The sequence below is a fragment of the Ranitomeya variabilis genome, chromosome 4, assembly GCF_051348905.1.
Source record: "Ranitomeya variabilis isolate aRanVar5 chromosome 4, aRanVar5.hap1, whole genome shotgun sequence".
Classification (NCBI taxonomy): Eukaryota; Metazoa; Chordata; class Amphibia; order Anura; family Dendrobatidae; genus Ranitomeya; species Ranitomeya variabilis.
This window is the reverse complement of record NC_135235.1, coordinates 269992621-270020562: the sequence shown is the minus strand read 5'-3', so window position 1 is coordinate 270020562 and position 27942 is coordinate 269992621. Positions and strand designations below refer to the sequence as shown.

Here is a 27942-nt window from a genome sequence, read left to right as displayed (position 1 = left end):
GTGTGTGGCCTGGGTCGGTGTGTGATTTATGCTCCCATTACAGCATAGGGCAGAGGTTGAATGCTGGACTGAGAGTGGGGAGATAGATTAACCCTTGCAGGCATAACCCCAAGTCACGTGCGGAGAGCAGACACGTGACGAATTAGTGACACCACGGAGAGGGATCCGTGACAATTCACAACCCAGAAATGAAATAAATCTCCGACAACTAAAAGATAGAACAGAATCGTATGCAAAAATTAATAATGACCGCAGAGGAAGTGGTACGGATCAGGCCCTCTGACTTCACTAGGTCCTCTAAGCGGAGTTCGGTCTCCCCAGGATCATCGCTTTCCTCTTTCTTCGGCTCCTCGCATTTCTTGCGGACTTCTTCCTCCAGGTCACTGCAGAGAATATATTTGCTAACTCCAGTGAAATAATAGCGATACTGGGCGATTATTTTATTTCTTACAGACAGAATAGAATTTACTTGGCCATTTTCTGAAGACGGCCGCACCGGCCCTGGAGGTTTTCTAATTGGGCCTCCAATTCGGCCTTCTGGTCCTGAACCTCTTCAAGTTCCCTGTGTTTTAGTTGGATTAATTCATTGAGTTGTCTCTGCTCCACAAGTGCAGTTTCCCGAGACTTGACACTCTACGAGGGAAGGAGAACAATAATGAATTAACTGAGAATCCATCAGTGAGCTCGTTCCGACGAGGAGTTTATAACTATTTATGTCCATTTCTGATCACTGCACTGATTTACGATTACATCAAACTGAGTTGAACATCTAGTGATTATACATTTATCCCGATTTGTCTGGCGCCCATACCGGTACTTCATGACAGCTGGACTAGGGTCCTTCAAAGTTTCTCCGCAGACATTCAAATGCTGGCATCCTGGGTCCCATGTTATTGCGGTGCGATGCCGTGACCTCACGTGAGGCCTTATGACAAGGACCCACAAAACGTCACAATGTCACAGAAGCCCCGTCAATGCCAGAGGAAGTCCGCAGGACCCTGGTTCAGCCGTCATGAAGTGCTGACATGTATATAAACATAAGGATGAATGACCTCGGGGAGATCAAAACATCCAACACCGTGGAGACACCATCACGTGTTTCTCAACGCAGTGATCCAGAACACTGCCCCCATCCCTAAAGGGAAATATGCAAATGCATGTAGAAAAGCCGCGGAGACACCATCACGTGTTTCTCAATGCAAGCAATGAATAGCCAGGTCTTTCACCGGGAAGGAACAACCACGGGAAGGGCAGCATCCAATAAAGGAAAACCACCTATGCCAAAACATGGTATCCATCCACAGACCGCTGTTTCGGGGTATTTGCCCCTCATCAGTGTGGAGTAGGAAACTGGATATTAGGAGCAGTGCCTAGTGAAAAGACTATAAACATAAGGATGAATGACCTCGGGGAGATCAAAACATCCAACACCGCGGAGACACCATCACGTGTTTCTCAACGCAGTGATCCAGAACACTGCCCCCATCCACATGCCCCCGAAACAGCTGTCTGTGGATGGATACCATGTTTTGGCATAGATGGTTTTCCTTTATTGGATGCAATGAATAGCCAGGTCTTTCACCGGGAAGGAACAACCACGGGAAGGGCAGCATCCAATAAAGGAAAACCACCTATGCCAAAACATGGTATCCATCCACAGACAGCTGTTTCGGGGGCATGTGTTGTGAATTCCGTTCTCGGACTCCCTCCTGTGGTCATGAATGGTACTTTGGTTAGTTCTGCTCTTGGACTCCCTCTGGTGGCTTTGAGCGGAACTGCTGGTCACTGAGGTTGGCTTTGTCAGCTGCTCTCGTTTATTGCTATGTTGGCTTCCCTATTTAACTCCACTCAGATCGTTACTTCATGCCAGCTGTCTATGTTTCAGTATTGGTTCAGATCCATCTTGGACTTCTCTGAGGACCTGTCTACTCCAGCAGAAGCTAAGTCTTTGCTAGTTCATTTGTTGTTACTGCTTCCTGAATATATTTCTTAGTACTGCCAATTTCTAGTCCAGCTTGCTATCAGGATATTCCCTTGCTAGCTGGAAGCTCTGGGGTGCAGAGTGGCACCTCCACACCGTGAGTCGGTGTGGGGAGTCTTTTTGCTTACTCTGCGTGGTTTTTTGTAGTCTTTTGTGCTGACCGCATAGTTCCCTTTTCTATCCTCTGACTATTTAGTGAAGTCTGGCCTCCTCTGCTAAAACCTGTTTCATTCCTGTGTTTGTGACTTTCCTCTTAACTCACAGTCAATATATGTGGGGGGCTGCCTTTACCTTTGGGGAATTTCTCTGAGGCAAGGTTAGGCTTCTATTTCTATCTTTAGGGGTAGTTAGCTCTTAGGCTGTGAAGAGGCGTCTAGGGAGAGTTAGGTACGCTCCACGGCTATTTCTAGTGTGTGTGTGATAGGAGTAGGGTTTGCGGTCAGCAGAGTTCCCACTTTCCCAGAGCTTGTTCCGATTGCTAGTTTACTCATCAGGTCATTCCGGGTGCTCCTAACCACCAGGTCCTTAACAGTACAGCTGGCCAACAAAGTGTTAATGCATCTCAAAAGAGGGATAAGAGAAGTTCTGAACCCATTTTTTTTTTCTTTGCAGTGTGTTTTGTCTCTCTTTTCCCCTTAATCTCTGGGTGGTTCAGGACTCGGGTGTAGATATGGATATTCAAGGTCTGTCCTCTTGTGTGGATCATCTCACTGCAAGAGTACAAAGCATTCAAGATTATGTAGTTCAGAATCCGATGTTAGAGCCTAGAATTCCAATTCCTGATTTGTTTTCTGGGGATAGATCTAAGTTTCTGAATTTCAAAAATAATTGTAAACTGTTTCTTGCTTTGAAACCCCGCTCCTCTGGTGACCCCATTCAGCAAGTAAAAATTATTATTTCTTTGTTGCGTGGCGACCCTCAAGACTGGGCGTTCTCCCTTGCGCCAGGAGATCCTGCATTGCTTAATGTAGATGCGTTTTTTCTGGCGCTTGGATTGCTTTATGATGAACCGAATTCAGTGGATCAGGCAGAGAAAATCTTGCTGGCTTTGTGTCAGGGTCAGGATGAAGCGGAGATATATTGTCAGAAGTTTAGAAAATGGTCTGTGCTTACTCAATGGAATCAGTGTGCCCTGGCAGCAATTTTTAGAAAGGGTCTTTCTGAAGCCCTTAAGGATGTTATGGTGGGATTCCCCACGCCTGCTGGTCTGAATGAATCAATGTCCTTGGCCATCCAAATTGATCGGCGTTTGCGTGAGCGCAAAATTGTGCACCATTTGGCGGTGTCCTCTGAGCAGAGGCCTGAGCTTATGCAATGTGATAGAACTTTGACCAGAACTGAACGGCAAGAACACAGACGTCAGAATAGGCTGTGTTTTTACTGTGGTGACTCTACTCAAGCTATCTCTGATTGTCCTAAGCGCACTAAGCGGTTCGCTAGGTCTGTCACCATTGGTACTGTACAGGCTAAATTTCTTTTGTCTGTTACTCTGATTTGCTCTTTGTCATCCTACTCGGTTATGGCATTTGTGGATTCAGGCGCTGCCCTGAATTTGATGGACTTGGAGTTTGCCAGGCGCTGTGGTTTTTTCTTGGAGCCTTTGCAGTATCCTATTCCATTAAGGGGAATTGATGCCATACCGTTGGCCAAGAATAAACCTCAGTACTGGACTCAGTTGACCATGTGCATGGCTCCTGCACATCAGGAAGATATTCGCTTTTTGGTGTTGCATAATTTGCATGATGTGGTCGTGTTGGGTTTGCCTTGGCTACAGGTTCATAATCCAGTATTGGATTGGAAATCAATGTCTGTGTCTAGTTGGGGTTGTCAAGGGGTACATGGCGATGTTCCGTTGGTGTCAATTTCTGCTTCCACTCCTTCTGAAGTCCCTGAGTTTCTGTCGGATTACCAGGATGTATTTGATGAGCCCAAATCCAGTGTCCTACCCCCTCATAGGGATTGTGATTGTGCTATAAATTTGATTCCTGGTAGTAAGTTTCCTAAGGGCCGACTTTTCAATTTATCTGTGCCAGAGCACGCCGCTATGCGGAGTTATATAAAGGAGTCCTTGGAGAAAGGGCATATTCGCCCGTCTTCATCACCGTTGGGAGCAGGGTTCTTTTTTGTGGCCAAGAAGGATGGTTCTCTGAGACCCTATATAGATTACCGCCTTCTCAATAAGATCACGGTAAAATTTCAGTACCCTTTGCCTCTGCTGTCTGATTTGTTTGCTCGGATTAAGGGGGCTAGTTGGTTCACCAAGATAGATCTTCGAGGGGCGTATAACCTTGTGCGTATTAAACAGGACGATGAATGGAAAACTGCATTTAATACGCCCGAGGGCCATTTTGAGTACCTGGTAATGCCATTCGGGCTTTCAAATGCTCCATCTGTGTTTCAGTCCTTTATGCATGACATCTTCCAAAAGTATCTGGATAGATTCATGATTGTATATTTGGATGATATTTTGGTCTTTTCGATGATTGGGAGTCTCATGTGAAACAGGTCAGAATGGTATTCCAGGTTCTTCGTGCTAATTCCTTGTTTGTGAAGGGGTCTAAATGTCTTTTCGGAGTTCAGAAGGTTTCCTTTTTGGGCTTCATTTCTTCCCCTTCTACTATCGAGATGGATCCTGTTAAAGTTCAGGCCATTTATGATTGGACTCAACCTACATCTGTGAAGAGCCTCCAGAAATTCCTGGGCTTTGCTAATTTTTACCGTCGCTTCATCGCTAATTTTTCTAGTGTGGTTAAACCTTTGACTGATTTGACAAAGAAAGGTGCTGATGTGGTGAATTGGTCCTCTGCGGCCGTTGAGGCTTTTCAGGAGCTGAAACGTCGTTTTTCTTCGGCCCCTGTGTTGCGTCAGCCAGATGTTTCGCTCCCTTTTCAGGTCGAGGTTGATGCTTCTGAGATTTGAGCAGGGGCTGTTTTGTCTCAAAGAAGTTCTGATGGCTCTGTGATGAAGCCATGTGCCTTCTTTTCTAGAAAATTTTCGCCTGCTGAGCGTAATTATGATGTTGGAAATCGGGAGCTGCTAGCTATGAAGTGGGCATTCGAGGAGTGGCGACATTGGCTTGAGGGAGCCAAGCACCGCGTGGTGGTCTTGACGGATCACAAAAATCTGACTTATCTCGAGTCTGCCAAGCGGTTGAATCCTAAACAGGCTCGATGGTCGCTGTTTTTCTCCCGTTTCGATTTTGTGGTCTCATACCTTCCGGGTTCTAAGAATGTGAAGGCGGATGCCCTTTCAAGGAGTTTTGTGCCTGATTCTCCGGGTGTCCCTGAGCCGGCTGGTATTCTCAAAGAGGGGGTAATTCTGTCTGCCATCTCCCCTGATTTGCGGCGGGTGCTGCAGGAGTTTCAGGCTGATAGACCTGACCATTGTCCAGCGGAGAAACTATTTGTCCCTGATAGATGGACTAGCAGAGTTATTTCTGAGGTTCATTGCTCAGTGTTGGCTGGTCATCCTGGGATTTTTGGGACCAGATATTTGGTGGCTAGGTCCTTTTGGTGGCCTTCCTTGTCTCGGGATGTGCGTTCTTTTGTGCAGTCCTGTGGGACTTGTGCTCGGGCTAAGCCCTGCTGTTCTCGTGCCAGTGGGTTGCTTTTGCCCTTGCCAGTCCCGAAAAGGCCTTGGACGCATGTTTCCATGGATTTTATTTCAGATCTTCCTATCTCTCAAAGGATGTCTGTCATCTGGGTGGTTTGTGATCGCTTTTCTAAGATGGTCCATTTGGTACCCTTGCCTAAATTACCTTCCTCCTCTGATTTGGTGCCATTATTTTTTCAACATGTGGTTCGTTTGCATGGCATTCCGGAGAACATTGTGTCGGACAGAGGTTCCCAGTTTGTCTCTAGGTTTTGGCGGTCCTTTTGTGCTAAGATGGGCATTGATTTGTCTTTTTCTTCGGCTTTCCATCCTCAAACAAATGGCCAAACCGAACGAACCAACCAGACTTTGGAAACCTATCTGAGATGCTTTGTTTCTGCTGATCAGGATGATTGGGTGACCTTCTTGCCATTGGCTGAGTTCTCCCTTAATAATCGGGCTAGTTCGGCTACTTTGGTTTCGCCTTTTTTTTGCAATTCTGGTTTTCATCCTCGTTTTTCTTCGGGGCAGGTTGAGCCTTCTGACTGTCCTGGTGTGGATTCTGTGGTGGACAAGTTGCAGCAGATTTGGACTCACGTAGTGGATAATCTGACGTTGTCCCAGGAGAAGGCTCAACGTTTCGCTAACCACCGTCGTTGTGTTGGTCCCCGACTTCGTGTTGGGGATTTGGTTTGGTTGTCTTCTCGTTATGTTCCTATGAAGGTTTCTTCTCCTAAGTTTAAGCCTCATTTCATTGGTCCTTATAAGATTTCTGAAATTCTCAACCCTGTGTCATTTCGTTTGGTCCTTCCAGCTTCCTTTGCCATCCATAATGTGTTCCATAGGTCGTTGTTGCGGAGGTACGTGGCGCCTATGGTTCCCTCCGTTGATCCTCCTGCCCCGGTGTTGGTTGAGGGGGAGTTGGAGTATGTGGTGGAAAAAATGTTGGATTCTCGTATTTCGAGACGGAAGCTTCAGTACCTGGTTAAGTGGAAGGGCTATGGTCAGGAGGATAATTCCTGGGTTGTTGCCTCCGATGTCCACGCTGCCGATTTAGTTCGTGCCTTTCATTTGGGTCGTCCTGATCGGCCTGGGGGCTCTGGTGAGGGTTCGGTGACCCCTCCTCAAGGGGGGGGTACTGTTGTGAATTCCGTTCTCGGACTCCATCCTGTGGTCATGAATGGTACTTTGGTTAGTTCTGCTCTTGGACTCCCTCTGGTGGCTTTGAGCGGAACTGCTGGTCACTGAGGTTGGCTTTGTCAGCTGCTCTCGTTTATTGCTATGTTGGCTTCCCTATTTAACTCCACTCAGATCGTTACTTCATGCCAGCTGTCAATGTTTCAGTATTGGTTCAGATCTCTCTTGGACTTCTCTGAGGACCTGTCTACTCCAGCAGAAGCTAAGTCTTTGCTAGTTCATTTGTTGTTACTGCTTCCTGAATATATTTCTTAGTACTGCCAATTTCTAGTCCAGCTTGCTATCATGATATTCCCTTGCTAGCTGGAAGCTCTGGGGTGCAGAGTGGCACCTCCACACCGTGAGTCGGTGTGGGGAGTCTTTTTGCTTACTCTGCGTGGTTTTTTGTAGTCTTTTGTGCTGACCGCATAGTTCCCTTTTCTATCCTCTGACTATTTAGTGAAGTCTGGCCTCCTCTGCTAAAACCTGTTTCATTCCTGTGTTTGTGACTTTCCTCTTAACTCACAGTCAATATATGTGGGGGGCTGCCTTTACCTTTGGGGAATTTCTCTGAGGCAAGGTTAGGCTTCTATTTCTATCTTTAGGGGTAGTTAGCTCTTAGGCTGTGAAGAGGCGTCTAGGGAGAGTTAGGTAAGCTCCACGGCTATTTCTAGTGTGTGTGTGATAGGAGTAGGGTTTGCGGTCAGCAGAGTTCCCACTTTCCCAGAGCTTGTTCCGATTGCTAGTTTACTCATCAGGTCATTCCGGGTGCTCCTAACCACCAGGTCCATAACAGGCATGTGGATGGGGCCAGTGTTCTGGATCACTGCGTTAAGAAACACGTGATGGTGTCTCCGCGGCTTTTCTACATGCATTTGCATATTTCCCTTCAGGGATGGGGGCAGTGTTCTGGATCACTGTGTTGAGAAACACGTGATGGTGTCTAGGCGGTGTTGGATGTTTTGATCTCCCCGAGGTCATTCATCCTTATGTTTATAGTCTTTTCACTAGGCACTGCTCCTAATAGCCAGTTTTCTACCCCACACTGATGAGGGGCAAATACCCCGAAACAGCTGTCTGTGGATGGATACCATGTTTTGGCATAGGTGGTTTTCCTTTATGTGATGCTGCCCTTCCCGTGGTTGTTCCTTCCCGGTGAAAGACCTGGCTATTCATTGCTTGCGTTGAGAAACACGTGATGGTGTCTCCGCGGCTTTTCTACATGAAGTGCTGACATGGACGCCGAACCCGGGTCCTACAAATCTGTTTGCTCATCTCTAGTAATAAAGGCTACAACCCATATAAATGGATTTCTGTAACACTGAGAACATACTGTTAAGTTCTGGTCAGTATGGATCCGACTGCTTGGTCTAAGCCACTGCTACAAGGGGCTTTCTGCCATGTGATGCACAAGCAGGTTGAGCACCTAAACTGTATAAATAGACAACTGGATAATTTGCAATACAGTTTTTTTCCATTTCAAAGTTGCACTTATTACTGTACGACAGTGAGTGCAGACTTTGTGCAATGGTCACACAGGTAGGACTGTCCCTCTACTATCATTGCTGCAAGACATCTTTTGCATGAAATCCTAAGAAGCCTGAACCTCTACATACACCCATAACAGTATGGACAGTCACCTCTGCTTTCGTCTCGAGCTCCTTTTCTTGCACCTCCAGGTCCTCTCTTTTCTGAGCCAAAGCTTCTGCCTAAAAGAAGACATCACATCCAGCAGATCACCAAAAGCCTGGCAGGAGCTTCTGTACTAGAAATGTAAATGAATTACCCCAAACAAGTACAGATGTCTGACACTGTACGACCTGCATATGTTATTAAAGGGGCTTTTCTATAACTTTACATATGGACCCATTATGGTAAAACATAATCTAATATATAATTGCCTAGAATACTACTTCCTGCAATTTGTGCCAACTTCCGTGGCTTTGTCCGGAGCTATTGTCCGGAGCTAATGTCCGGAGCTAATGTCCGGAGATAAGTGACGTCACCAGTGTCCTACACCCAGGCAGAGCACAGTGGCCCCAGGCAGAGCACAGGGGCCCCAGGCAGCATATGGGGCCCCAGGCAGAGCACAGTGGCCCCAGGCAGAGCACACACCAAATCGGAGGCCGAGGGGCCCCGCCAACCAAATCGGAGCCGAGGAGCCTCGCCCACCAAATCGAAGGCCGAGCAGCCCCGCCCACCAAAGCGGAGGCCGAGGGGCCCGGCCCCACCCACCAAAGCGGAGGCCGAGGGGCCCCGACCACCACAACGGAGGCCGAGGGGCCCCGCCCACCAAATCGGAGGCCGAGGGTCCCCGCCCACCAAATCGGAGGCCGAGGGTCCCCGCCCACCAAATCGGAGGCCGAGGGTCCCCGCCCACCAAATCGGAGGCCGAGGGGCCCCGCCCACCAAATCGGAGGCCGAGGGTCCCCGCCCACCAAATCGGAGGCCGAGGGTCCCCGCCCACCAAATCGGAGGCCGAGGGTCCCCGCCCACCAAATCGGAGGCCGAGGGGCCCCGCCCACCAAATCGGAGGCCGAAGGTCCCCGCCCACCAAATCGGAGGCCGAGGGTCCCCGCCCACCAAATCGGAGGCCGAGGGTCCCCGCCCACCAAATCGGAGGCCGAGGGTCCCCGCCCACCAAATCGGAGGCCGAGGGTCCACACCATCCAAATCGGAGGCCGAGGGGCCCCGTCCACCAAATCGGAGGCCGACGGGCCCCCGCCCACCAAAGCGGAGGCCGAGGGTCCCCGCCCACCAAATCGGAGCCCGAGGGTCCCCGCCCACCAAATCGGAGGCCGAGGGTCCCCGCCCACCAAATCGGAGGCCGAGGGGCCCCGCCAACCAAATCGGAGGCCGAGGAGCCCGCCCACCAAATCGAAGGTCGAGGGGCCCCGCCCACGAAAGCGGAGGCCGAGGGTCCCCGCACACCAAATCGGAGGCAGAGGGACCCCGCCCACCAAATCGGAGGCCGAGGGGCCCCGCCCACCAAAGCGGAGGCCGAGGGTCCCCGACCACCAAATCGGAGGCCGAGGGTCCCCGCCCACCAAATCGGAGGCCGAGGGTCCCCGCCCACCAAATCGGAGGCCGAGGGTCCCCGCCCACCAAATCGGAGGCCGAGAGTCCCCGCCCACCAAATCGGAGGCCGAGGGGCCCCGCCAACCAAATCGGAGGCCGAGGGGCCTCGCCAACCAAATCGGAGGCCGAGGAGCCCCGCCCACCAAATCGAAGGCCGAGCGGCCCCGCCCACCAAATCGGAGGCCGAGGGTCCCCACCCACCAAATCGGAGGCCGAGGGTCCCCGCCCACCAAATCGGAGGCCGAGGGTCCCCGCCCACCAAATCGGAGGCCGAGGGTCCCCGCCCACCAAATCGGAGGCCGAGGGTCCCCGCCCACCAAATCGGAGGCCGAGGGGCCCCGCCCACCAAATCGGAGGCCGAGGGGCCCCGCCCACCAAATCGGAGGCCGAGGGGCCCCGCCCACCAAATCGGAGGCCGAGGGTCCCCGCCCACCAAATCGGAGGATAAGGGGCCCCGCCCACCAAATCGGAGGCCAAGGGGCCCCACCAACCAAATCGGAGGCCGAGGAGCCCCGCCCACCAAATCGAAGGCCGAGCGGCCCCGCCCACCAAAGCGGAGGCAGAGGGACCCCGCCCACCAAATCGGAGGCCGTGGGGCCCCGCCAACGAAAGCGGAGGCCGAGGGTCCCCGCCCACCAAATCGGAGGCAGAGGGACCCCGCCCACCAAATCGGAGGCCGAGGGGCCCCGCCCACCAAAGCGGAGGCCGAGGGTCCCCGCCCACCAAATCGGAGGTCGAGGGTCCCCGCCCACCAAATCGGAGGCCGAGGGTCCACGCCCACCAAATCGGAGGCCGAGGGTCCACGCCCACCAAATCGGAGGCCGAGGGTCCCCACCCACCAAATCGGAGGACGAGGGGCCCCACCAACCAAATCGGAGGCCGAGGAGCCCCGCCCACCAAAAGTAAGTGCGGCCCCAAAAGTAAGTGCGCCCCCGGGTGCAAAAGTAAGTGCGCCCCCGGGTGCAAAAGTAAGTGCGCCCCCGGGTGCAAAAGTAAGTGCGCCCCCGGGTGCAAAAGTAAGTGCGCCCCCGGGTGCAAAAGTAAGTGCGCCCCCGGGTGCAAAAGTAAGTGCGCCCCCGGGTGCAAAAGTAAGTGCGCCCCCGGGTGCAAAAGTAAGTGCGCCCCCGGGTGCAAAAGTAAGTGCGCCCCCGGGTGCAAAAGTAAGTGCGCCCCCGGGTGCAAAAGTAAGTGCGCCCCCGGGTGCAAAAGTAAGTGCGCCCCCGGGTGCAAAAGTAAGCGCGCCCCCGGGTGCAAAAGTAAGCGCGCCCCCGGCCCCGGGTGCAAAAGTAAGTGCGCCTCCGGGTGCAAAAGTAAGTGCGCCTCCGGGTGCAAAAGTAAGTGCGCCCCCGGGTGCAAAAGTAAGCGCGCCCCCGGCCCCGAGTGCAAAAGTAAGCGCGCCCCCCAGTCCCGTGTGTGAAAAGTGCTGCTGTAAAGCTGGTAGCGCTGTTCAAGCACCATGTATTTCCTTCAGGAAATGCCCATCTAATATATAATTGCCTAGAATACTACTTCCTGCAATTTGTGCCAACTTCCGTGGCTTTGTCCGGAGCTAATGTCCGGAGCTAATGTCCGGAGCTAATGTCCGGAGCTAATGTCCGGAGATAATGTCCGGAGCTAATGTCCGGAGATAAGTGACGTCACCAGTGTCCCACACCCAGGCAGAGCACAGGGGCCCCAGGCAGCATATGGGGCCCCAGGCAGAGCACAGTGGCCCCAGGCAGAGCACAGGGGCCCCAGGCAGCATATGGGGCCCCAGGCAGAGCACAGTGGTCCCAGGCAGAGCACAGGGGCCCCAGGCAGCCTATGGGGCCCCAGGCAGAGCACAGGGGCCCCAGGCAGCATATGGGGCCCCAGGCAGAGCACAGGGGCCCCAGGCAGCATATGGGGCCCCAGGCAGAGCACAGTGGCCCCAGGCAGAGCACAGGGGCCCCAGGCAGAACATGGGGCCCTAGGCAGAGCACAGGGGCCCCAGGCAGAGCACAGGGGCCCCAGGCAGCATATGGGGCCCCAGGCAGCATATGGGGCCCCAGGCAGCATATGGGGCCCCAGGCAGCATATGGGGCCCCAGGCAGAGCACAGTGGCCCCAGGCAGAGCACAGGGGCCCCAGGCAGCATATGGGGCCCCAGGCAGAGCACAGTGGTCCCAGGCAGAGCACAGGGGCCCCAGGCAGCTTATGGGGCCCCAGGCAGAGCACAGTGGCCCCAGGCAGAACATGGGGCCCCAGGCAGAGCACAGTGGCCCCAGGCAGAGCACAGGGGCCCCAGGCAGAACATGGGGCCCCAGGCAGAGCACAGTGGCCCCAGGCAGAACATGGGGCCCCAGGCAGAGCACAGTGGCCCCAGGCAGAGCACAGGGGCCCCAGGCAGCATATGGGGCCCCAGGCAGAGCACAGTGGCCCCAGGCAGAGCACAGGGGCCCCAGGCAGCATATGGGGCCCCAGGCAGAGCACAGTGGTCCCAGGCAAAGCACAGGGGCCCCAGGCAGAGCACAGTGGCCCCAGGCAGAGCACAGTGGCCCCAGGCAGAGCACAGGGGCCCCAGGCAGAACATGGGGCCCCAGGCAGAGCACAGGGGCCCCAGGCAGCATATGGGGCCCCAGGCAGAGCACAGGGGCCCCAGGCAGCATATGGGGCCCCAGGCAGAGCACAGCGATATTTTGGACCACTGTGCGGTGTTTCAGACCCCCTGTGTGATGTCTGGGGCCCTGTTCTTAAGTATATTAAAGATTAAAGTAACGTATATTAAAGTATATTATAGATCAAATTTGACACGTTTATGAGCACCATTGAGTGATATACTCAAGAATGACATAATTTTTCAACATTTTATGGTTTCAAACTGTAAACACTCAGAGTTTTTTTTACTTCAACCAGAAAACCTTAACGGTTCATAAAAAACTTGACTGTTCAGGATATGATAAAAGTCATAGTATTCTGAATCTTTAACTTATAAAGATACCTTTACATGGGGTGATTATTGGTTCCAGAGAGGCTTTCGGCCGATAATCGTACACATGGCTGGTGACAGGACAATACAATATAAACGTTCAAAGGTAAACACTGATAACATTAAAATCTAATATATAATTGCCTAGAATACTACTTCCGGCAATTTGTGCCAACTTCCGTGGCTTTGTCCGGAGATAATGTCCGGAGATAAGTGACGTCACCAGCGTCCTACACCCGCTCAGGGTGGACAAAGATATATGCCTTCGTGGTGCGCGGCACTTTTCTGATTGGTTGCCGCCTGCCACGAGCGACCAATCAGAAATGTGCCATACTGTCAAGAATTGTCAAGAGCTGGTGAGTGCAGCCATTTTTTGATCTTTCTTACTATTATTTATTAATTGTGTTATTCTTACATTTGAATAAATAAAGTATATATGGATTCTAGACTCCCGATTCTTTAGAATCGGGCTGCCATCTAGTAGCAAATAGTCACCTATACATCCCCCATTGCTTCTCTGTTCCTGCCAGATTGTGAGCCCTCGCGGGCAGGGTCCTCTCTCCTCCTGTACCAGTCGTCACTTGTATTGCTTAAGATTACTTTACTCGTTTTTATTATGTATACCCCTCCTCACATGTAAAGCGCCATAGAATAAATGGCGCTATAATTAAAATAATTATTCTGACCGAGCAGCACGTTACCTCTCGGTCCAGCTGACTCGTCTTCATTACCAGCTGTTTTCGTCTGATCTCCAGGTTTTGCTCTAACTCCTGTAATTTGTTCTCCTAAATTAAGAGGTGACATAAAGAAATAAAAGTAAAGATGCTTCAGAGTGACCTGCAACCTAAGAACATATGCTGGGACAAGTACCTGTTCCTGGTAACCTCGCTGCCGTTCTTCTAGACGCCTCTCCTGCTCCCGGCGTTGGATCTCCAGCTCCTGTTCATGCAGCCGCATTATCCTTTCCAACTCATCTTTTAACTTTTCCAGCATTTGTGTCCTTTGTCTCTGTTCCTAACAGCAGATGTAAAAGAGAACAACAAGGGTCGTATACAACATCAGCATGGAGTTTGCATGTTCTACCCGTGTATTTCTGAGGGTTTCATGAGCACCCCTGCTTCTAAAGTCATGTTTCTATTGATTGGCTTTACTGTATGTGACCCTAAAATGCGGACATCAGACTGTGGGTACCGTGGGGACAGGAATATTGCAGATGAAGGGTGATGAAATAATTCGTGATGAGCGAACGTACTCAGAAAAGGTGTTATCTGAGCATGCTCGGGTGCTAACCGAGGGACTTCGGCGAGATCGAAAAATATGTTCTAGTCTTCGCAGCAGCATATCTTGTGGCTGTTCAATACATGTAGGGATTGTCTAACAAACAGGCAATCTCTGCATGGGTTTCGCCTGCCTAACAGCCATGAGACATGCAGCTGCGGGGAATCGAACATAAAATGTATCTTCATGGTATAACCTGTTTACAATGGGGGGTGACGTATGGCAATGTGGGACTATGCAATGACAAACATGGGTGGGTAGATCTGGTACAGGACCTGATCCATGGGCCACATCAATAATCTATGGCCATTGGGTGAGAACCAAGAGAACCACTTTTTTCCTGACAGCTCTTCTTCTGATTAGCCAGCCAGGTTTGCCATCATTATCAGGGCCTGATGAACGAATGGCATCGCGTCTGGCTAATCACAAGGGACGAGGAGGCCGTTCGGCAAGAAAAAGTTCTCAGGGCTTCCACAGCATCCAGAGACCATGGTCGTGGCCAATGGATTGGGTCCTGAAAATGGATTCTAGTTGGTGGCTTTACGTGGAGGAAACATGCCCTACCTCGTCCTCCAGCTGATTCCGCGTCCTCTCCAGAACCTGCTCATGTTCCTCTTTCATACGCTCTACTTTTCTTTCGTGGTCGCTCTGCAATGCATCCCGTTTCTCTTGCAACAGGTCCTTCATCTAAAGTCAAAATTGGAAATGGAATAATTGGAAAAACTGTGGGGAACAGAATATGTGATCTGCTTCATCAATATCTATTTATTGTAGGAGGATACCTGTGTCTCAAAGTCCAACGCTTGGGTCATCTTCTTGATAGCCAGATTCAATTCACCCGGTGTCGCAGAATCCTCTTTCTGCAGATCGGACGCTTCCTGAGAAACCCAGATTTTTTTTTTTAACCCTATTCCATGGATGAGCCACCAACACATCCAAGATCAGAACATGTATGCACGGTTTTACATCTGGAAGTAATTGCACGGCTGCATAGGAGCTGACCTTTATTGTAGACATCCCACGTGCCGGTCATGAGAAATCTAGCGGAAATCCATATGCAAATCAGACTGAAAGTGCATTGGGGGTGTGAGGATGAATTTGAAAAATGCAGTGACCCGCCCCCAGTGCACTTCCAGCCTGATCTGCATGTGGCTTTTACTTTAGTTTTCTCACGACTGACACACCAGATCTCCTTAATAAAGGTATGTTTGTCCTGGAGTATAGAGCTGCACCACTACTGCTATATGTAACAATATGCCGACAGGTTCCCTTAAATCCACAGCTAATTAGTGGCAGAGAAAATATATTAAAAAGACACAGTCCAAAGTGCCTCCTGTCCAGACCTTGTGATGTCGCTCCAGATCTTCTTGATGATTTTTCTCCAAACGCTCAAGAACCTGAAAAAAACCCACAGGAGAGTAGAAAATAAGCCGATACGACGCGCAAATTTAAACACCAATACAAACAATAATAGCACAATAATAGTGCGTCCGGGGGGCCGATTCAGCAAAAAAAAAAAAAAAAAAAAAAAAAGAACTGACAGGTTCCCTTTAATGAATTATGGTGGTGGTTAAGTGCAGCCCCCAGGACATATCTAGGGTGGTCTGTACTATGGATCCAAAGTGACATTTCTTAATACAATGATTTAGAAAAACGATTACATTGGTAGATATTAACCCACCCTTAGATGGCCGTTCTCGGGTACAGCATCTCAGCTTCTACCGAAATCGATGGGAGCTGAGCTGCAGTACCAAAAATGACCACTACACAGGGTATGGCGCTGTGGTATTCCGGCACCATACTCTACTTACACTTGTCCGCTGCTGGAGCTGGGAACAGCCGATCAGTGGGGGTGTCAGATTTCGGACCCCACCTAACTTAACCTAAGGATAGGAATTCACTGAAAAGGACAGAAATCCAAAACACATCATAGAAAAAAAAAAAGCTGCCGTACTTACAAATACCTGGTCACAACAGTAATGCATTGGAGAAGCAGCAGATCCCTGCGATATTAACTCCTTAACACTGAATGAAGAATATATCTATCATGGAGCAGGTCGGGGTGTGTGGAGCGGGCTCAGAAACTGTACGCAGTGCAGATGTCGGCAGAATTACACAGCCGGCATCTGCCTCTAAAAGCAGCAATAGGACCTAGCTCCGATCGCTGCTGTTTAACTCATTAGATGCATCTGTCAATTACTGAAAGGCCGGAGAGAACATCTGCAGCCCATCCCTGGGCCTCCAATGTCAAGGACAGTGCAGGATCTAGGAGATATTGTGTGATCTTCACTTTCTGACGAAATAGGAAACATGAGGAACTTGGCATGTTAAAGGGATCTTCCACTCTTTCTTGTACTTTACATATGGGCCGAATATAAAGATAACAAATAGCACATACTCAGCTACCGATCCCGCTGCTCCTCCATCGCCCAAGTCACCACCTCTCCTGTTCTGTTCTTCCAGCACGGAACCACTGCAGTCACTGATTGGCTGCAGCGGTGAGGCGCCGACAGAGTGAATAAAGCTATATATAACATGCACATCCCCATCATTACGCCCCTGTCACCATGGACAATTTTTTTTTTCTATTTCCTTTTGTGTTTTCCTTCCCTTCTTCCAGTAGCCATAACTTTTATCAAGTCAGCCAGCCATAAGACATGTTTTCTTTCGTGGGATGAAATGAAGTTTTGATTGACAATATTCATTTTACTGTAAAATGGGAAAAGCAGGGTGAATAAAAAAAAACGCAATTCGGACATTGTTTGTTTGAGTTTTTCTTTATGGCTTTTATCATAACATGCCATGATTTTCCAGGGCAGCATGATTGTGGCAATATCAAACTTGGGTTTTTTTCCTTTTTATTTTAGTAGGGGAAACAAATTTAGAAATATGTGTTTGAAAAAAAAATTGGTTAACTTTATCATTTTTTTGAATCCCTTAAGTTTTCCATCTCTGTGACTGTGTGAGAGCTTATTTTCTGCGTAGCGAGCTGACGTTTTTATTGATACCCCATCGAAGACATATGCTGTTTTGATCACTTTTTAGGAAATGTGGCAACCGGATAAAAGGTTATTTCTGGGGTTTTGATATTTTGCTTCACAGTTTTTACCCCAAAAGTTCAATACTTTTATATTTTTATAGATCAGACTTTTACAGACACAAGTATACCAGATATGTTTTGTTTTTAACGGAAAAAAAAAAAGAGAGAGGCGGGGGAGTAAAAAAAATGATATTTTTTTTAATTTTGAAAACTTTTTTCTTTTTAATTTTTACTTTTAAGCCTTCTCTTTTTAGTTAATTTGGGAAACTTGTACTTGTGGTCGTCTGATCACTTATTCCATACACAACAATACTAAAACATCACAGTATGAAGCAAAAAAATCACGGTCCTCCTATGGCTGCGCTTCACAGACTTACCAACATGGCAGCAAAGCGAACCCCTTGCACGTGGGAACACATGCCTTAAGTGTGGTCTATCAAAAGTTGACAGCAGCATTTAAATGGTTGACAGCAGCATTTAAGTGGTTGACAACAGCAATCACAGCTTGGCTCCGCTCAGTGCAGTTACAGGCAGATATTGGCTGTACAACAAAGGAAGCTCCGTTCACCTGCACTCCGTGTGTAATGTGCATACACAGCACACATCGAGAAGGGCCAATACTGTATTATTTCGTTGATATACAAGGAGACAGCCGCTCACCTCCTTTGTTTCCTGCCGGTGTTTCTCCCTCAGCTCTTCCATGGAAGCTTCTCTTTCACGTAGTAACATATTTCTTTCTTGTTCCAGTAGATGTTCCGTTTCTTGCTTCATCCTTTCCAGCAGCTCCTGCTTTTCCTGTAACATCTTCTCCTCCTGAGCCTCCTCCATGTCCTCTAACTCTTGCTTACGCTTCTCTCCGAGTTCCTCTTCCCGGATCCTGTGGACACAGACGAGTCCACAGTAGAAAAGTGCGGTGAGAATAGTTGCAGCATAAAGGGGGCCATCAACCACCACAAAACAAGTCCTGAATGGTTCCCAAATGTAAAAGTATTAAACTTACTAATACACTTTATTCCTCAAAACTTTATGGGTGGCCCAATTTTAAACCCCTCTTGAAGTTTTTGCTGTGACCTCCCACAAAAAGCAAAGAACTTCCTCCCGCACCCTGTGCAAGGAATACAGTGAAGGGGGCTGGCTTCACAGCTTAGTTTACTAGCTAAACTAACCCAACTCTTTGCCTCTGCAATAGCCATGATGGAAAAACGGGGCTGGCTTAGGTAATAAAGTGAACCAGACAGAAAGTCTTCACTTCTTTGTCTCTACATCAACACTTATAGAGAAGGGTCTGGCTCGAATAACGAACCGAGTTGTGGACATCCAGCCTCCTCGCCTTCCTCAGCATCAGCCGTAATGGAGAAGGGAGCTGAATCAGGCTGATTTGTTGCCTGCTCCCTTTTGGTAAAGAGCTTGAAGGGGGCAGGCTATCTTTGCTAATGTCTGCTACCAGACAGCCCCCTTCAATCTAGTCTTTTCTGTTTTCACCTCAACTGTGATGGAGTATGGGGCTGGTTTATTTAATAAATTGAGCCAGACCACTTCTTCGTTTTTCCATCAGAATGAATTGAAAAGAGGGTTGTCGTATAAATTGTGCCAGCTGGTCACCTTCTCTGTTTCTATATTAGCCGTTATGCAGGAAGGGGCTGGCTTAGGTAATGAACTGACCTAGATAGCCAGTCCCTTTCACCATGTCACTCACATTTGTTTTCAGAAGTACCACTGGTTACCAATTACAAACTTTGAGTGAACTTTTTACACCCCCCACCCCACCCCTGGGACATTTCCTTTTAGTCCGTATGTATTGCCCCTTACTTCATGTGCTCCTCTTCCTCCTCCCTCTCCAGTTTGAGTTCAGTTTCCAGCTTCAGCAACTTCTGCTTCTGGATTTCCAGAAGTTTCTCCTCTTCCTTCTTTGTCTCCTGTTCTAACCTTTCTTCTAAGGTCCTGGGAAACAAAAAGAAAATAGATCCATATAACTTTGTTTCCATTACATGTTAACCAGATACAGAAATTACCTATAAATGACAGAGAAGGGGGCTGGCTTAGTCAAAAAACCAAGCGAAACAGCCAGCCTCCTTCCCCTCATTTTTTCTCAACAAAATCCCAAGTATCACAGTTTAAGATCTCTTTCATCTTGGAATAAGAGGGCCTTAATAGAAAACTCGGTTTAGGATCAGCGGAGGATTACCTGAGGTTGCTTTCCTGTTCTTGGTAAAGTCGATGTCTCTCTTCCTCCTCTTCCTTTCTCAGTTCCTCTCTCAATTCTTGCAGTTTCCGTCGATGTTCTTCCATTACAGCCTCTTTCTCCGGCTCCACTACTGATTGAGAATCATCACTGGAAAGTTTAGAATCTTCATCCACGACTTTCGCAGGCTCAGCGGTGGGTGGAACAGGTTCGGCTTTTAGCTTGGAATCTTTCGCTGCTGTCTGTAAGGACGGGCTGCTGGGTTTATAAGATTCTGATAATCTGGATGGGTCCTTAGTGATCGCCAGTTCTGGGGTAGAGTTTATGGACTCTGGTTCTGGAAGATTTCTAAAATACAAACAAATCAGTAAAAATTAGTGGGAGTTAAAAGGATAAAAAATAAGCAAAATATAAACAAACTATTTCAACCTACTTATTTGCAACCTCTGTTAGATCTTTTACTGGCTCAAGGTGATCGTCACCGATGTCTTCATCAATATCCTCATCTATGTCTATCGTCTCCTAAACAAAAAATAAAATACAATAGGACAAACATTCCAAAAAATATCACAGAATAAGAGAAAAGCCTTACCGATACCAGGTCAGATTACAAATGCACTAGAAGGATGCAGCAGACCCCCATGATAAAGGTGGGGGGCAGCACAGCAGCAAAATACTGATACCTACAGCCACTCACAACCTACCAATTCATGGCGGGGTCGGCTGCCCAGTATGAAAGATGCACATAGATGAGGCTGGCCTAGGACCCCAGTCACACAGGCACATGTGACGCACAGTGTCTGCCTTACAGCCTACTGACGACATCCATACTATTAGATCAGGCGGGCTGTCCAGCACCATATGAGTGCACCCCACAAGACAGACACCCCAATTTACCCAACCAACACTAAAGGGCCTGGCTGTATTCTGCAGGAAAATGGAAAAATGTGCAATAAAAGCTGAAAAATAGTGTATAAAAGAAATACATTACATGAGATATTTGTCAATATTTTGGCCAAAACACGCAAGCTCGCAACCCAAGGGTCCTCATAATTGTGAGTCCTGAATACAATGGCAAACAAGTCTCTTAAATCTGATGAGACTAGTGTACTTACTTCGAAAATCCATGTCAGAATAGAAAAATGTTTAGAATTGAGAGTCCTCAGTGGTTGATACCTTTTAATGGCTAACTGAAAAGATGGTAACAAATTGCAAGCTTTCAAGACTACACAGGTCTCTTCATCAGGCAAAGACTAATACAAATTCTGAAGAATCACATATTTATGCACATCACAGCACAGAAAAAAAAACAAAAAAAAAAACACCATGGATAAGACAGGTGGCATGAAGCAGAATTACCATGAGTGATAAACAGTTATGTCCATAAATGTTGGGCCAGTTCTTAGATAAGGAATGTTTTATTGTCCTCTGAGTGGGGTCTGGTTCTGTTGTGATGACCCCTCATAGTCTGAGGGGCAAGTTCCTTAGTTGATGTAAAAAGACATAAATCCATGCGACACATTCATTCCACCACTAAGACAGTCAAAGGTCGTCATCAGGTTATATTCCCAGACTCTTCTGTCTCTCTGAGTTTTGAAGTTACCTTTTTCTATCTACTGGCTAACACGGTACCAAGATATATGGTATATCTTTCCTGTGTCAGAATAGATGCATAATTTCTTTTTTTTCTTTAACTCAATCTCTATCTATCTAGCCAAAGTGACAGCTCCTCAGTGTCCCTCTTCCCTGCTGAACAGCCACTCACCTAGCCAAACTGACAGCTCCTCAGGGTCCCTCCTCCCTGCTGAATCTCCACCTACTTACCCAGACTGGCAGCTGCTTTGTGTCCCTCCTCCCTGCTGAATCTCCACCTACTTACCCAGACTGACAGCTCCTCAGTGTCCCTCCTCACTACTGAATCTCCACCTACTTACCCAGACTCACAGCTCCTCAGTGTCCCTCCTCCCTGCTGAATCTCCACCTACTTACTCAGACTGACAGCTCCTCAGTGTCCCTCCTCCCTGCTGAATCTCCACCTACTTACCCAGACTGACAACTCCTCAGTGTCCCTCCTCCCTGCTGAATCTCCACCTACTTACCCAGACTGACAGCTCCTCATTGTCCCTCCTCTCTGCTGAATCTCCACCTACTTACAGACTGACAGCTCCTCAGTGTCCCTCCTCACTACTGAATCTCCACCTACTTACCCAGACTGACAGCTCCTCAGTGTCCCTCCTCACTACTGAATCTCCACCTACTTACCCAGACTGACAGCTCCTCAGTGTCCCTCCTCACTACTGAATCTCCACCTACTTACCCAGACTGACAGCTCCTCAGTGTTCCTCCTCACTACTGAATCTCCACCTACTTACCCAGACTGACAGCTCCTCAGTGTCCCTCCTCACTACTGAATCTCCACCTACTTACCCAGACTGACAGCTCCTCAGTGTCCCTCCTCACTACTGAATCTCCACCTACTTACCCAGACTGACAGCACCTCAGTGTCCCTCCTCACTACTGAATCTCCACCTACTTACCCAGACTGACAGCTCCTCAGTGTTCCTCCTCACTACTGAATCTCCACCTACTTACCCAGACTGACAGCTCCTCAGTGTCCCTCCTCACTACTGAATCTCCACCTACTTACCCAGACTGACAGCTCCTCAGTGTCCCTCCTCACTACTGAATCTCCACCTACTTACCCAGACTGACAGCTCCTCAGTGTCCCTCCTCACTACTGAATCTCCACCTACTTACCCAGACTGACAGCACCTCAGTGTCCCTCTGCCCTGTGGAGGACTCATACTACTCAGAACAAGCTGCAGCTGTCAGTCAGCCTGGGCGGAGACTTAATACACTTGAATTCATGACTTCTGTTCCTTTACTCTCTAGCTGGATTCCTAACATGCTCATTTTAACTTCAGGTTATCCATTCTGGCATGAATTTTTACACTACACCAGCCTCATCAGGTCTAGGAAACGTTTGCAATATTGCATACAGTCTTGTGAAATCTGGTAACAAAGCCACTGTAAGATTTTGGCTCTACATGGCAAATTTTTGTCACTTGTCAGTGCCAGAGTGGAGGGTCATTTTAAATATGCATGGTCAGTGTCTTAAAGGGGTTGTTTCAAGCAGAGAACAGGGCTCAAACACCGCGTCAAAATGGAACTCTGGGCCTTCAGCAGATGGCAAGGTACAATGGTTTTCTATCTGCGAATTTCCCATAGAGATTGACTGTAACGTGGTGAAGTGTGGATTTTCTGTTTGGATGTGCAGGCAGCGTATTACAGCAGCAGCAAAATGGATGAGGTTTTATAAAAAATAATAAAAATCCATAGCAGATAGTGACCTGCGGTGAGGAAGTTATATCAGGAGCCTGTCAAGTTATTATTTCAATTTATTATTAACAGATTTCATCCCTTTGCAAAGTGTAAAATAAGTAATAATAATAATAATCTTTATTTATATAGCGCCAACATATTCCGTAGCTTAACAGTAGTTTAACAGCTTCAAACATCAAAAAGTATCAAATACATGACAAATCTGCATGCAACACCGCAGAAAAATCCACAAATTTGCATGTGTGAACGTGCCCTAAATCAGTGGTGTTGCTAGCAATGCTATTAATAGTGGCACGGTGCACCGCTATCCTCCGAACTATCGGAGCTTATTGACCCGTCATTAATGTCTACCTGACTAATATCATTTTTTCGGTCCTTTAATAAGCAGTGTGCCCCTTCTGTGCTCACAGGTCAGGTAATGCTATACACACGGGTGGCCATATCTGCTGGAGCCGCCATCCACCTGAGCCCTGGAAAAAAGCTGCAGAGCAGCCAAAAATCTGACTGTGACGTGTATACAGCGCCGCCTGCTGGCTGCATGCTTGCATTACACAAATTTTTATTTTTTTATTTTTTTTTTATTACATTTCCTTCCTTTTTCTCTAAAAGCTTATATATTTACTAAAATAATGATTCTTATTTTCTTTTAAGCTATGGCTCTTATTGGTCATTTTTAATTCCAAGGTTCTGGGGTTTTTTTTACAAAAATTCTGATTTATTTTTTTACGCTTTTACCAAGCTGGTAAACTTTAGACTGTTCAGGACATCAAGAGTTACTGTCCGGAGAAGAAAAAGTGAGTCCTGTGTCTTCCAATAGTAAAGCATCCTGGGATCATACATGTGTGGGGGCTCCTCATCCAGAGAGGGGGCTCACTCACAATTTTGCCTAAACATCCTCCAAGAGCAACTTCTCCTGTCATGCAGGGGCATTTTGGTAATGAACTATGCTTTTTCCGTTATGATGGAGACCATGTGACAAAGCAAATGTGGTAACTAAGTGGCTCGGTGAACAAAACTGTAAAACTTTAGGTCCATGACCAAGAAATTCGCCAGATCTCAAGCCTATTAAGAACCTGGTGTCAATACACAAAAAGCGACACAGAAATTGTGAGAAACCCAAAGCACCGACAAGACAAGAACGGGCGGCCATCATTCAGGATTTGTCCCAGCTGTCAGAGAGAAGGGCAGAAGTGGTGAAAAATAAGAGACAGAGGTGGAAACTGAGGCTTTGTATAAACTTGTATTTGTCAATACATTTTTAAAAACTTGTGAAATGTTTGCACTTCAGTAACTATAGAAACATTTGACTAAAAGATCTAAAGCAGCAAACTGTGAAAACCAAAATTCATACCAAATCTCAACACTTTTGGCCATGACTTGAACAGTCTCTAGGGGGCTGCATTGGCACGGTGGTGATACAGGAGCTCTTCTTCATGTTATCACCCACCTTTCTTTACCATTGGCAAAGTGAGGATACGGGAGCTCTTCTTCATGTTATCACCCATCTTCCTTTACCATTATCTAAGTGGAGCTACAGGATCTCTTCTTCATGTTATCATCCACCTTCTTTAACCATTGGCAAAGTGGAGATACAGGAGCTCTTCTTCATGTTATCCCCCACCTTCCTTTACCATTGGCTAAGTGGAGATACAGGAGCTCTTCTTCATGTTATCATCCACCTTCCTTAACCATTGGCAAAGTAGAGATACAGGAGCTCTTCTTCATGTTATCCCCCACCTTCCTTTACCATTGGCTAAGTGGAGATACAGGAGCTCTTCTTCATGTTATCATCCACCTTCCTTAACCATTGGCAAAGTAGAGATACAGGAGCTCTTCTTCATGTTATCATCCACCTTTCTTTGCCACTGGCAAAGTGAGGATACAGGAGCTCTTCTTTATGTTATCACCCATCTTCCTTTACCATTGGCTAAGTGGAGCTACAGGAGCTCTTCTTCATGTTATCATCACCCTTTCTTTACCATTGGCAAAGTGAGGATACTGGAGCTCTTCTTCATGTTATCATCCACCTTCCTTAACCATTGGCAAAGTGAGGATACAGGAGCTCTTCTTCATGCTATCCCCCACCTTCCTTTACCATTGGCAAAGTGAGGATACAGGAGCTCTTCTTCATGTTATCATCCACCTTCCTTAACCATTGGCAAAGTGAGGATACAGGAGCTCTTCTTCATGTTATCCCCCACCTTTCTTTACCACGGGCAAAGTGAGGATACAGGAGCTCTTCTTGTTATCATCCACCTCCTTTAACCATTGGCAAAGTGAGGATACAGGAGCTCTTCTTCATGTTATCCCCCACCTTCCTTTACCATTGGCTAAGTGGAGATACAGGAGCTCTTCTTCATGTTATCACCCACCTTTCTTTACCACTGGCAAAGTGAGGATACAGGAGCTCTTCTTCATGTTATCATCCACCTTTCTTTACCACTGGCAAAGTGAGGATACAGGAGCTCTTCTTCATGTTATCCCCCACCTTCCTTTACCATTGGCTAAGTGGAGATACAGGAGCTCTTCTTCATGTTATCACCCACCTTCCTTTACCATTGGAAAAGTGAGGATACAGGAGCTCTTCTTCATGTTATCATCCACCTTTCTTTGCCACTGGCAAAGTGAGCATACAGGATCTCTTCTTCATATCATCACCCATCTTTCTTTACAATTGGCTAAGTGGAGATACAGGAGCTCTTCTTCATGTTATAATTCACCTTCCTTAACCATTGGCAAAGTGAGGATACAGGAGCTCTTCTTGTTATCATCCACCTCCTTTAACCATTGGCAAAGTGAGGATACAGGAGTTCTTCATGTTATCCCCCACCTTCCTTTACCATTGGCTAAGTGGAGATACAGGAGCTCTTCTTCATGTTATCACCCACCTTTCTTTACCACTGGCAAAGTGAGGATACAGGAGCTCTTCTTCATGTTATCATCACCCTTTCTTTACCATTGGCAAAGTGAGGATACTGGAGCTCTTCTTCATGTTATCATCCACCTTCCTTAACCATTGGCAAAGTGAGGATACAGGAGCTCTTCTTCATGCTATCCCCCACCTTCCTTTACCATTGGCAAAGTGAGGATACAGGAGCTCTTCTTCATGTTATCATCCACCTTCCTTAACCATTGGCAAAGTGAGGATACAGGAGCTCTTCTTCATGTTATCCCCCACCTTTCTTTACCACGGGCAAAGTGAGGATACAGGAGCTCTTCTTGTTATCATCCACCTCCTTTAACCATTGGCAAAGTGAGGATACAGGAGCTCTTCTTCATGTTATCCCCCACCTTCCTTTACCATTGGCTAAGTGGAGATACAGGAGCTCTTCTTCATGTTATCACCCACCTTTCTTTACCACTGGCAAAGTGAGGATACAGGAGCTCTTCTTCATGTTATCATCCACCTTTCTTTACCACTGGCAAAGTGAGGATACAGGAGCTCTTCTTCATGTTATCCCCCACCTTCCTTTACCATTGGCTAAGTGGAGATACAGGAGCTCTTCTTCATGTTATCACCCACCTTCCTTTACCATTGGAAAAGTGAGGATACAGGAGCTCTTCTTCATGTTATCATCCACCTTTCTTTGCCACTGGCAAAGTGAGCATACAGGATCTCTTCTTCATATCATCACCCATCTTTCTTTACAATTGGCTAAGTGGAGATACAGGAGCTCTTCTTCATGTTATAATTCACCTTCCTTAACCATTGGCAAAGTGAGGATACAGGAGCTCTTCTTGTTATCATCCACCTCCTTTAACCATTGGCAAAGTGAGGATACAGGAGTTCTTCATGTTATCCCCCACCTTCCTTTACCATTGGCTAAGTGGAGATACAGGAGCTCTTCTTCATGTTATCACCCACCTTTCTTTACCACTGGCAAAGTGAGGATACAGGAGCTCTTCTTCATGTTATCATCCACCTTTCTTTACCACTGGCAAAGTGAGGATACAGGAGCTCTTCTTCATGTTATCCCCCACCTTCCTTTACCATTGGCTAAGTGGAGATACAGGAGCTCTTCTTCATGTTATCACCCACCTTCCTTTACCATTGGAAAAGTGAGGATACAGGAGCTCTTCTTCATGCTATCATCCACCTTTCCTTGCCACTGGCAAAGTGAGGATACAGGATCTCTTCTTCATATCATCACCCATCTTTCTTTACCATTGGCTAAGTGGAGATACAGGAGCTCTTCTTCATGTTATAATCCACCTTCCTTAACCATTGGCAAAGTGAGGATACAGGAGCTCTTCTTGTTATCATCCACCTCCTTTAACCATTGGCAAAGTGAGGATACAGGAGTTCTTCATGTTATCCCCCACCTTCCTTTACCATTGGCTAAGTGGAGATACAGGAGCTCTTCTTCATGTTATCATCCACCTTCCTTAGCCATTGGCAAAGTAGAGATACAGGAGCTCTTCATGTTATCATCCACCTTTCTTTACCACTGGCAAAGTGAGGATACAGGAGCTCTTCTTGTTATCATCCATCTCCTTTAACCATTGGCAAAGTGAGGATACAGGAGCTCTTCTTCATGTTATCCCCCACCTTCCTTTACCATTGGCAAAGTGAGGATACAGGAGCTCTTCATGTTATCATCCACCTTCCTTAACCATTGGCAAAGTGGAGATACAGGAGCTCTTCTTCATGTTATCATCAACCTTTCTTTACCACTGGCAAAGTGAGGATACCGGAGCTCTTCTTCATGTTAAGGAAGGTGGATGATAACCATTGGCAAAGTGAGGATACGGGAGCTCTTCTTTATGTTATCATCCACCTTCCTTTACCATTGGCAAGGTAGGGATACGGGAGCTTTTCTGTATGTTAATCACCCAGCTTCCTTTACCACTGGTAAAGTGGGGATACGGAGGCTCTTCTTCATGTTAGCTCCCACCTTCCTTTACCACTGGGAAGGTAGGGATACGGGAGCTCTTCATTGGGTTACCACCCACCATCCTTTACCAATCAAGGAGAATCTGTGCCTTTTCAACGCCAAATTTTGTGTGTGGGGGGGGGGAAAGGGTGTATTTTTTTGCAGTTAAAAAGATGCTGCATATCTACTCCATACTCAATTTCAGTTAGAGCAGAGGACCACCTGATGTATATGGGGGGCCATCTAGACTTTGCTCCATCAAACAATGTCAAGAGAGAAAGACCGGCAAATGTGGAGTATCATGCCCAATCCTTTTTTGTTTCAGGTAAGATGACCCGCTGACAGAACAGTTCAGTTCTGTCTCCCAATTGAAAGCCCATGCACACTCGGCCATGGCGAACACTCGTCTATGATGGAGTTGAGAGAGGTCGCTGTCAGCTGAATAGCCATTTAA

The 27942-nt window shown here is 47.7% G+C and overlaps 1 protein-coding gene across 8 annotated transcripts in view; it reads right to left on the bottom strand.

Annotated features, from left to right (window-relative positions):
• CEP164 (centrosomal protein 164) overlaps positions 1-27942 on the bottom strand; it is an 84697-nt gene that overhangs the window by 26447 nt on the left and 30308 nt on the right. For 7 of the 8 annotated variants that reach the window (XM_077249878.1, XM_077249880.1, XM_077249882.1 and 4 more), the window contains 13 exons: positions 19706-19794; positions 19276-19620; positions 18900-19031; positions 17751-17967; positions 15862-15933; positions 15394-15447; positions 14833-14928; positions 14615-14737; positions 13643-13786; positions 13474-13557; positions 8389-8457; positions 470-633; positions 251-383 (listed from right to left, as the gene is read on the bottom strand). In XM_077249878.1, the coding sequence (XP_077105993.1) occupies positions 251-383; positions 470-633; positions 8389-8457; positions 13474-13557; positions 13643-13786; positions 14615-14737; positions 14833-14928; positions 15394-15447; positions 15862-15933; positions 17751-17967; positions 18900-19031; positions 19276-19620; positions 19706-19794 (1722 nt within the window). The remainder of the gene's footprint in view (positions 1-250; positions 384-469; positions 634-8388; positions 8458-13473; positions 13558-13642; positions 13787-14614; positions 14738-14832; positions 14929-15393; positions 15448-15861; positions 15934-17750; positions 17968-18899; positions 19032-19275; positions 19621-19705; positions 19795-27942) is intronic. The other variant, XM_077249881.1, reaches the window with a different exon arrangement.